The 12228-nt window shown below is 36.4% G+C and overlaps 1 protein-coding gene across 2 annotated transcripts in view; it reads right to left on the reverse strand.

Moving 5' to 3' along the window:
• PTPRG (protein tyrosine phosphatase receptor type G) overlaps nt 1-12228 on the reverse strand; it is a 776178-nt gene that overhangs the window by 325938 nt on the left and 438012 nt on the right. For both annotated transcript variants that reach the window (XM_074198838.1, XM_074198837.1), the window contains exon 4: nt 7725-7873. In XM_074198838.1, coding sequence (XP_074054939.1) covers nt 7725-7873 — 149 coding nt within the window. The remainder of the gene's footprint in view (nt 1-7724; nt 7874-12228) is intronic.

Raw genomic sequence — 12228 nt, forward strand, 5'->3', positions numbered from 1 at the left:
GGTAAAGGATATTACCTACGCAGAAAGCTGATGCAGATTCAGCATCCATACTTTGACAGAATTTAAATAACTGCCCATAAATTGTATTTGGAAGGGCACATATAATCAATTTGGATCATTTAAGGTTATCTGAGATTTACAATGCCCATCAGTCTGTATCTACAGTTCCATAACTGGTGATTGTATAATGCTGCATTTTAAATACTTTAAACAATGAGCATGCAAATAATTTTGACCTCTGATTCAATCCACCAGATTTAATCCAGGAGCGGCTTCTTGTAGCCTCTCTGTCTGGCTGTTTATAGAGATTCTAACTTTGTGGGCTACATAAAATATTATTCCTATTGGGGAAGTGAAGGAGGCAAGGTGTGTGGCTGTTCTGGAAAGTATTCTGGAGAATAGCACCTCACACAGATAACCATAATCAGAGAGATAGCCTAAAGCTTCAACCCAAAGAAGTAGGTTTTACTTTAGGCTGATAACTTATTTATTGATAAGCCATATGGGGTGCTGGCCATCCATCTTCACAAGGACAGACAAGGGCAAAGAGGGACTGGGTAATAACACTAGGTATAGAGTATCCATTGAATGTGTGGGGAACAGGCAAGCTATAGGTGCTAAAGGATGCAGATGTTCTTACATAAAATTTTAAAATGTTACTGGATATATGGATAAAGTGGGAAAGTATTAAGAAGCAAGTTTCTGAAGTTTCTGTTTACTGAATTTTGGATTTTTTAATGCAATGATAGAGCATTGTGGGTACAGTGCTGTACCTGGAGTCAGGAAGACCTAGGGGTTCAAATCTTGTCTCAAAGCTGGGAGACATTTAATTTTAGTTTCAACATCAGTGAAAAACAAGTCAACGATTATTTACTAAGTACCTACTATGGGCCAGTCACTGTGCTAAAAGCTGGGGATTCAAAGAAAGTCAAAAACAGATCCTTGTTCTCATAGTTGAATAGAAGAAACATGAAAAGAACTATATGAAAATAAGATATAGACAGGATAAATTAGGGTTAGTCAATAGAGGGTCAAATCTGAGTTAGGGGAATTAGCAAAAGCCTCAGTGGGAATGCAGAGGGACCTTGATGTGAACCCCCCCCCAATGGAAATGAGAATGGCGAAAATTTCAGGCATAGAGGACAATTAGTGAAAATACCAAATTGGGAAATGGTGTGCCACATTTGAGAAGCAGCAAGGAGTCCAGTATTATTGGATCACACATGGGTGTGAGCACGTGTAAGAAAATTTAGAAAGGTAAAAGGAGTCCAGTTTTATGAAAGGTTTTAAAAGTCAAACTTCAGAGAATAATAAGGAACAAATGCAATTTATATTTGATGTGGGGTGAGGAAGGGGTGACAAAAATTGATATTGTCAGCTAACTCCCAGGTTTATTGCGAGACTCAGAGAATATCAAATAAGATAATTTAGAAGTAGCATTTTGCAAATCTTAAAAGTGATTATTGTGATTGCTCTGTTTTCTTATCCAAGAGCCCTTGGAAACTCAGATCATGATTGTCCCTCAGAAAAGAGGGGAAAAAAACTCATTTCGGAATATTTGGAAGGTTGAGCATAAGCTTTAAGATCCATTCCAATACTACCATTCCATGAAATCCAGGAGAAACATAGTCCATGGACTTTCATTTCAGCCATGGACAGCTCCTCCTTGTATTCTATTATGCTAAGGTCTTTGTTAGCTTTTGCCTACCGTGGGTGGCCTACACATGAAGAGCAAGCCAGAGAAGGGATTAATAAAGCTTTTAAAAAGCTGCAGAATTGAATCAACTCCAGAAATACTTTAAGGTTAGATTTTTTTCCCCCATGTAGGAATATAAAATATAGTGTAAAGAATGGATGAAGGTAAGAAATGGAAATAATTTGTTAAGTATCTGAACAAAATGTATTTTTAAAAATACTAAAAAGTAGAATGGTTTCTCAATAGAATTGTCTCCATAATTTAGGACATACATTTTGCTACATAATATTTGTTCAGTAATTTCTGGCATATTAGTAAAACTAACAATGATTTGTCATTCCTTTCTCTAGCTCATTTTACAGAGGAAGAAACTGAGGCAAATAGAGTTAAGTGATTTGCCAAAGGTCACACAGTTAATAACTGATTTGAACTCAGGTCTTCCTGTCTCCAGGACTGACACTCCACTGTATCCACTCACTATACCACCTAGCAGCCTTTTATGAAATTTAAGAAAGATATATTCTATAAATCATTCTGTGTTTTCTGTTTCTACGAATCCCAGTGAATAACAGCTTCTATATCTAGGTGCTGTAAATAGTAAAAAGGACAAACCCCAAATACCCATAACACTTAATAAATAGCTAAGAAATACTTACAAATTCCTATTCTAGTTTTTGTGCTTGGAACATAAGACACGGAAATTAAAGCATCAGATCTGTCTATGCCATTCAAATCTTACACTAGAGATACTCTCAATAATAAGTCATGAAATAAAGGGAGACCAATTAAAATAGTTTCAAACAAAACAGTACAGATACCTTTGAGGGTTAGAGGAACAATTTTTTTTCTGTGCAGAAGTTATTTCAAGACTTCAACAGGGGTGGCTAGGTGGCGTAGTGGATAAAGCACCGGCCTTGGAGTCAGGAGTACCTGGGTTCAAATCCAGTCTCAGACACTTAGTAATTACCTAGCTGTGTGGCCTTGGGCAAGCCACTTAACCCCATTTGCCTTGCAAAAAAAAAAAAAACCTTCAACAGGTCTATAATGTCATTACTATGACTATTTCTTTGAACACTATAGGTGGGGAGTCATTTAAGAATAGCTATGATCTAAATAATTCATCGCCTGATGGTAAATTTTCTGGTCCTGGAATCATATAATTAGAGATGGATGGGACCTCAAAAGTCATCTTGTGTAGCTCCTTCATATAAAATAGATGAGAATACTGGAGTTTTAGGAGGTTAAGTGACTTATCCAAAATCACACCAGTTAAAGTATGAATACATGGGTTTGAAACCATATCCTCTGATTTCAAAGCTACGGCTCTTTCCAATATGCATGAAACCCTCTGAAAACATTTGAGATTATGCATGAAATTATTCTAGTTTGATAGCAACTACATAAGTTTGTACTCCACAGGCAAAGACTATAGCAATCTGGGGTCACTGTCAAACTAATATACATTGTGCATATATTAAAAGGAATAAATTGGATTAACATGAGTTATCTTTAAATTTTGAAATTGAAGTTCATCTAAAGAGAGCCACTGAAGTGATTTGACATGTAAATTAAGCATATTATTTTTTAAAAAAAGCAAAACTAGTCCTATGATCCAGATGGGCTCTGATGAAAGAACCCAATTAATATAGACAGTTTTACCATCTGAAGTTACTACAATAATAAAAAACAAACAACCTGGTCAAACAATAAGTCTGTGCATTATTTCTGGCATTTCTAATTAGCCTCTGAATTTGATGGATCTTCTTTAGTTAGGGAAAAAAACAGAAAACCTAATTACAAGAAGTTTGTTTTCCAGAGAAGAATGCTTGTCTGGTGAGTACTTCAAACCCACAGAATCCAGTCTAAGAAGAAAGCTGATTTATCTCTCTGCCTCTTGGGAGAGGATTAAGAACCAATGGACTTTGCACAGTCCACTTCTGATTTTCCAATTAAGTGCAGAGAACATTACTTTCCACTACAATGGCAAGACAAGTGTGCCAAAAAGAGATTATTAAGAACCATTGGCCCCAATTGGACTGGACAAACCTCAGCGATTCTCCAACTACATTTCACATTAACTCTACCTGGATGTGAGTCTCTTTTAAAAATAAGAACAAAACAAAACAAAACACAGGGGGTAATGGCTCTAGCAAATATTCAAATTCTTTGGAAAGGTGGCTTACTGAATCAACAATGGTATAACTGAGCTAAGATGGAATGGTTAAAAAAATACTTCACTTACCACATGAGAGTCTATGGGGTTTTTTTTTTTGTTTGTTTTGTTTTGTTTTTTGCAAGGCAATGGAGTTTAGTGACTTACTGAAGGTCGCACAGCTAGGTAATTATTAAGTGTCTGAGGTCACATTTGAACTCAGGTCCTCCTGACTTCAGGGCCAGCGCTCTGTTTGACCCCTGGTTCTGCTACTTATTCCTATGTGGGGAAATCATTTTAACCTCTGTGATGAATAGCTGATGACTTTGTCATGACGTGGATTGATTATGGGGTGAAGTCAGTTTTCAAGCAGGAAATAAACAAATAAATGAATAAATGAATGAATTAATGAATTAAAAAGATGAATGAATAGATAAATAAATGAGTGAATGAATGAATGAATGAATTAAAAAGATGAATGAATAGATAAATAAATGAGTGAATGAATGAATGAATAATTCCCTTTAGATTTATTTGGTTGTACTTATCAAACTGTTAGAAAAATTGACTAACCTGGATTTCCTATTATGTTCACTGTATACAACCAAATATTTCTACCAATAAATTTGAAAAAAAAAGGTATGAAAGTAACCCAATAGGATTTGCAAAGACTGAAGACATTTTCATATGAACCTTCAAGTGGATTAAACAAACAAACAAACAACCTAATTATTGGGCAGTACAGTAGAGTAGGGGGGAAAATGACTCTGAGGAAGAGGGTATGGGCAAAATCCTACCTCTAACTCTTAATACAATGCTGGAATTTTGGAAGGTCATTTAGCACTTCATGGGGCTTATTTGAATTATCTCTACAATGGAGAAGCTAGATTTCAGAGATCCCTTCCAATTTTAGATTTCTGATCCTAAACCCAGATCTCTAAAAAAACAAAACAAAACAAAAAAACCCCAAACTACTTCGATAGTATAAATCTCACACAAAGAGGTCCCTGAGCAGAATTGTTAGGACAACACACTTTTCATTCTGATTTTAAATACCAATATACTGTTGCCTAAATAATAAAACTGAGAAGTAAATATTCCTGTTAAAATCCTGAGATTCCAAGTTACAAAATTAAAATCAATTAATCTTGCAAATACTTGATGCAGTCATTTTAAAAGAAGAAGGCGGAGTTAAAATATTTTGGTGTTGAGAAAGCTTTTCTTTGTAATCATCTCCTTGAGGAAACTGAGGTTGAAGGAGCTTAAATGATTCAAATGTATTCAGACCATAGATTTAAATCTGAAAGGAACCCTAGACATCACAGAGTCCAACCTTTTGTTTTTTTTTAATTTAATTTTTATTTAAGGCAATTGGGTTAAGTGACTTGTCCAAGATCACACAGTTAAGCGATTAAGTGTCTGAGACTGGATTTGAACTCAGCTCATCCTCACTCCAAGGCCAGTGCTCTATCCACTGTGCCATCTAGCTACCCCTCCAGCCTTCTCATTTTATGGAAAAAGGAAACTGAGACTAACAGCAATTATATGAATTGCTCAAGGTCACACAGCTAGTCAGGATCCAAACACAGATCTTCCTGACTCCAAGTTCAAAGCTCTATCTCCTATACGAGGTTGCTAAAGTAGGATTTTACAATACCTTTCATCTTTAAATCCTCATTGACCTTTCTAACAAGTCTTGAAAGATAGAATATCTCAGTGATGATGCTTAGGACCAAATTCCTCTCAGTACAAGCAGGTTCTATTATTTATATAATAGCCCCGGTGAGAAATAAATTAATATGTAGATTGACCTGTATATTGTGACAATATGCACAATTATTAAATCCAGTCCTCACAGAGTAGCCTAACTGCTACAGTGAAAATACAGATCGATCATGGCACTCACTGACTCAAAGGAATTTTAATGACTTCCTATTGTCTCGAGGAAAAAAATACAAAAACCTTCTACAAACTTATTTTTTTGGACTTATCCAATTTTATTGCCTTATTCCTTTCCAAGTCTGCTCTCAGCATCAGTCAAATCAGCTTGTTAGCAAATTCACACTCACAACTTTCTATCTCATACCCTTGTACAAGTCTTTACTCTAATCCTTCCTCATAGAGAGAATCTATACATACATTTACTTAACTTATTTTTTTTAGGGTTTTTTGCAAGGCAAATGGGGTTAAGTGACTTGCCCAAGGCCACACAGCTAGGGAATTATTAAGTATCTGAGGCTGGATTTGAACTCAGGTACTCCTGACTTCAGGGCTGGTGCTCTATTCCACTGCGCCGCCTAGCCACCCCTACTTATTTTCTTATTTGACACACTGATCACTGATCACTTCTTTTCTACAGGGGATCTTTGAGGATCCCCTTATCACTGGGCATACTCAATCCCTCTAGAAATCACCATATCTAAGTTTGTCATCTCTTTGTAGATGTAAACCACGTCCTGGTTTCTCTCTGAAATTACACCTGATCCCATAATTGGTAAAGTCCTCCCTCCCAAAATCTTTGTATTTAATACCTTGTATATATTTGGTTAAATGGGTATTCACAGTCTTCTCCATTAAAATGGAAACTCTCTGGGAATGCAGTTTGATTTTCTTTGTGCTTGTATGCCCACTTCAGGGGCTACAAGAATTAGTCTTAAGAGGTGCTTAATAAGAGTTTTGATTGATTAATTACTCTGGATATTCTTGTATTTCCTTAGCTGGGTCTATGCTTTCCATCCTCAGCAAAAGGTAAGCTTCTCAAAAACAGATAATATTTTACTTTGTATCTCCTGCACTTTGCACATAAAAGGGACACAAGACAAGGAAAACAAAAGCATGTTAAGCCTTCAGATGTTCTCTAAATGTGACATATATGACACTAGAAAGTTCTATTTTGAATTGAAAGGAATGAATTATTGACATATTTCTCTGTTATAAAATTGTGTGGTTCCCTCTGAATAATCCCCAAGATGAAATTGAAATAAAAAGGACATGTGAGAGGGATATGGTATTCCCAGACTACCTTCCTATATTCATCCGGCCATGTGCTCCTCCTCAAAGTACTTTGACAATATTGGCAATAAACACATAATGTTGATTCTAGTGGGCACCAGGTAAGAGTCTCTGTGTAAATTCATCACCATCACTGTCAAAGAAGAAAGGTCACAGAATCAGAGAAGTCCAGACTCAGAATCTCTGTAAAGTTCATAGGGATCTAAATGAAGTCAGCTCCATTCCTTCGCCAGTATTATTCCTGTGCCCATGAAAATGCATTTATGAGAAGACTGGTCTTGGCAGAGGGAACAGTAAGGAGCCACATAACAGAACAAAGCAAACTATACCACATGAGGAGTTAAGAAGAAAGTGATGACCCTGACCTCATTAGCACCAGATTATAATGCAAAAAAAAAAACCAAAAACAAACAAAACTCTTATCCCATGGATGGTGGTCATTAGCACCACCTTTGGAGGAGAACAGAGATTCTTTACTTTCCCATAAGCCCCCTTGAAAAAGTGTGAAGATGAAATTAATCTTCAGCTTTCCCAGAAGTGTCAGCTCTATGAAGGACAGTTACAAAAGGGACAGCCTAAGCAAAAACCATCAGAATTCAAAGGCAACAGGTCATGGTTGGAGCTGACAAGCTCCAACAATAATAATACTGAGTTTCTTTTGAACTTCCTCCAAGAAAGAAATGGCTTCTTAAAGGTCAACAAAACAAACAAACACTTTGCTAATGAGATGGGTTGCAATGTAATTTGGGGCTTGGAAGACGTTTTGTTGGTGAAATAATCTTGGAGATGTCATTCATGGCACATCCCTCCAAACCAAAAACTTCATGGTTCACTTTCCATTTCAAATCCCACAGTATCTCTCACCTCAACAGGGAATCTTCTACCATTGATGCTGTGCTCCGAGCCAGCAGAGCCATTGCTATGGCCCCAGTGAAATTCTACTTTCTCTGCTTTGAATCTTCCTGGCAGTCCAGCGCCGCTGACAAAATAGTCATCTTTCAGAAGAATAGCCACTGCATACAAGAAAAATCATAAGAGATCATAAGTTTCCAAGACCACAGTTGACTTTGCTTTTACCACAATATTTTGGGTAGTATAGTGAATGTCTAAGACATTCTGGACTTGGTATGAAGAAGACTCGAGTTCAAATCCTGCTTCAAACATTTACTAGTTATGTCACAATAGCAAATCACTTCCCTTTCTTGCATATTACTTTTATGATCTACAAAATGAGGGACTTGGCTTCTAGGATCCTTCTTGCTCAAAATATATGATCTTACAACAAAGTTCAGTACTTTCAAATAGGAATTTCTTTTTCTTTTTTGGATTTATAAGTCAGAGAATAAAAAACTTTTAATCTGTGGACACTTTCTATATTGACCTGTTCTGGAACCTCTGATGACCTTCTATAGGCAGTAACCCACATCAGATATGTGACTTTGTCCACATTAGAATATGAATTGCCTCAGAGGAGGGACTATCTTGCTTTTCTAATGCAGAGTGCTTTGCATACAGTAAGGACTAAATAAATTATTTCCTACCTGGTTACTGATCACATGAAGAAACTGAGGAAATGATAGGATCATATATCTAGGACTGGGAACTCAGGGACCATCCAGTCCAACTCCCTCATTATAAAAACAAGGAAAATGAAGCTAAGGGATATTCAGGGCACACGATCAATTAGCACCAACCATGGGATTCAGATCCATAAGGTCAAAGCCCTTTCCATTGTACCAACTTGCTTCTGAGAATAAGCTAGTTAACTAAGGTGAAATATTGTATTTTCTATCCACAAAGGGAATTATTGACTGCAAAGAAAATACTAAATTCTTTTTCTATACAATGATTCTAAACCAATACTCTGACACTTCAATGTACCAGTTAGGTATTTACACAGACCCTTAGTAAAGTTTGTTTCTGTTTTGCAAATAAAATTATCTTCCTTGATTGACTATTTACAATTTACTCTGTAAGGAGTTTGTTTGTAAAAGCTGTTGGCATATTCTCTCTCCTATTAGCTTGTGGACTCCTTACACACAGATTTTTGTTGAAGTTCCAATCCTTAGCAGAGCATCAGACACATAGTAGGCACTTGATCAAGGTTTATTGACTTGACTGATCAGAACTTTGGGTCACAGCTCTGTCTGATTCCAAAATTGTCTCTATTGTCTATTAAAACCATCCTATGGTTTAGTGGCTCCTTAAAATGCAAAAGTATGATTCTTCCTCTGAGAAGAGAGAAGAATATAAAAAAGGAAGTTTTATTTACTTATTTCTTTTTCATCCAAATGGACTTTTTGGAGGTATCAATACAGAGCAGGGGTTCTTAACTATTTTTTCTGCCACTGAACCTTGGGCAGTTTGATGATGTCTATGGATCCCTTCCCAGAATAATGTTTTTAAGTGCATAAAATAAACCACCAAGGATTACAAAGTAAACTAACTTTGTTTTTAAAAAAGTGTTTTATATATATATATATATATATATATATACATATATATGTATATATATACACACATACACACACACATATATATGGGGTTTGCAAGAAGTGATTTGCCTAAGGTCAGTAAGCTAGGTAAGTATTATGGTCTGAGGTCAGATTTGAACTCAAATCCTCGGGCTGGTGCTCTACTCACTATGCCAAGCTACCCCTTAAAATGTTTTTAAAAAACTACACAGACCCCAAATTTAGACCTCTGCTGTAGCCTACTCAAGAGTTCAAAAGAAATGAGTTTAGGGCCTAGAGAATTGAGGAGAAAAAGCAGGAAAAATTGTAGGAAAGCATCAGAGGATCATAGAGAGTTGGAAGGGCTACTTAATCAAACCCTTTTATTTTACACAAGAGGAAGATGAAGGCCAGGGATAAACTGTTCAAAAGGACCAAGATGGAATCTCAGTAAGAACAGAACAAGTTTGGATTCAGAAGAAATCTTAATATTTTTCCCCTTCTAAAATAGGGTATCAATATACAATTAGTGGGCTTTTGGCTTCATTTTCTTTTCTTTTTTAAAAGTCTGAATAATGCCTTTTCTTTATACCCCAGTCATGTCCCAATATAGCACCCCCCCCACCCACTTGTAGAATTCTCCTTTGTGACAAAAGAAAAAAATTAAGCAAAAATAACCAACTTGTTTTGGTTTCAAAATCCTTCAATTATGTGTGTGTGTGTGTGTGTGTGTGTGTGTGTATACATATATATATACACACATATACATATATATATCTATATATATCTATATCTATATCTATATATATCTATATATATATATGCAAACATTCGACCCTTTTTATACTAGCTATGTGCAAACCATTATGAGGAGGTTGTCATTAACTTGGGGAAGTCCCAGTTTGAGTAGGTAGGACAGTAGGACAGAGTAGGACAGGTGAGTGTGCTACCATTAGAAGGGACAGGCATAAAAGATGGGCACCTGGATATTAATAATGTGAATCTGGAAAAGTTCAATTAATTTCAGTACTTCTCAATAAAGAAAAAGAGCATTAAAACCACAATGAAGAAGTCACGTTCATATAAATTGCTTTTTATTACCTGCAAAAGATGGTTTCTCTCCACCTTCGGGGGTGAAAAAACCATCCCAATGGTGAACTTTTTATCTCTGGGCAGCAAAATGAAGGTCAAAATAAAGTGATTTCCTATCTTAATTAAAAATGTCCTAGCAATAACCTATCATTATCCTGAAATACACACACTTTTTGAGGACAAAATAATAAAGACTGGACTAAGGCAATAGACCTTTTATTGTGAGAGTCAACACAGCCAGGCAGGATTTGAGGACTATTTTAAATACTGATGATGGGTCTCAGTCGGTTATAAATTCTATACATAAAATCACACATCATTATGAATATGGGAAAACAGATTTGTGTACATCTGTTACAATGAATGGAGGGAGACAGTTGCATCTTATAAATATTTGATTCTACCTAAATCATTTATGTCTCTGTCAGGGGTCATTTTACTTGTTTTATATGAATAATTAAAAGAATAATTCGGGGACATACAATCCAAAATGTTCATCTAATGTTTCATTTTACAGGACTTCTTCTTTGATATCAGTGGATATCAGTAACATCAGTGGACTATGTGCCCCCTTGTTTTAACTGGATGGTCTTTTTGCTGACCATCAAGAAGGTTCTCTGTATGTCAGTTAATACAATATGATACTATAAAACAGTATTGCTTGGGTGGCCAATAGCATTGATTGAGGATGCTTAAATTACTCATTCATTTTATGCTTTGGGGGAGTCTTATTCTGCCACAGAGAGTTAACTCTGGTGTAATGGATAAAGTGTGATTCCCCTTATCCACCCCCCCCAAGTTCCAAGGACCTGAATCCAAGTCTCAGACCTGATATATTGAATGTGTGACCCTGAGCAAGTCACCTAATACTTTGGAGCCTTCTTGTAAATCTCTTAAGACTAGATATATTAGAATGATGACTTCCTTTTTCTTTTTTCTTTTTGGTTTTTGCAAGGCAGTGGGGGGTTAAGAGACTTGTCCAGGGTCACACAGCTAGTTAAGTATAAAGTGTCTGAGTTCAGATTTAAACTCAGGTCCTCATGACTCCAGGGTCAGTGCTCTCTATCCAGTGCACCACCTAGCCACCCCTGAATGATGGCTTCTTAAAAAGAAGTGAGTGTAGATTCAGGTTGAATAAAGTGAAACAAAAACCACTGGAAATGGGGAGAGGGGAAAGGGAAAGGGAAAAGTAAGGCTTTGAGATAAAAGGACTTTTAAGTAAAAAAAAGGGGCTGATGAGACATCAGTTGGGATTCAGAGGAGGAATCTACAAGGAAAAGCCTTCAGAGCAAGAATAAAAGGTGAAAAGAAACTAGATAGCTAAAATGTAAGGGAACAAAACTCAGAAAGATAGAAAATAGCTCAACTTAAGGGTCCACAAGCAAGATAAAGGCTAATTAGATTTCTCTTGGGCAAAGTTCTAGGAAAGAAGAACCAAGTTAGTGAGTAGAGAACTTCCCATACAATAATGTTCACCAGAAAGTGGAAGGTGGTAGATCTGCATCTGAAGGGAGAATCTAGCTTCTCCTATCAAGGAAGGGAAGGATGATGAGATAATAACATGAGATAATATATCAAGAAAAGGGGGCAGCTAGGTGGCGTAGTGGATAAAGCACCGGCCTTGGAGTCAGGAGTACCTGGGTTCAAATCCGGCCTCAGACACTTAATAATTATCTAGCTGTGTGGCCTTGGGCAAGTCACTTAACCCCATTTGCCTTGCAAAAAACCTAAAAAAGAAAGAAAGAAAGAAAGAAAGAAAGAAAGAAAGAAAGAAAGAAAGAAATTCTGAAGTCAATCCAGAATCTAGCACTAAATATCTGGGA

Source organism: Macrotis lagotis, chromosome 8 (assembly GCF_037893015.1).
Source record: "Macrotis lagotis isolate mMagLag1 chromosome 8, bilby.v1.9.chrom.fasta, whole genome shotgun sequence".
Taxonomy (NCBI): Eukaryota; Metazoa; Chordata; class Mammalia; order Peramelemorphia; family Peramelidae; genus Macrotis; species Macrotis lagotis.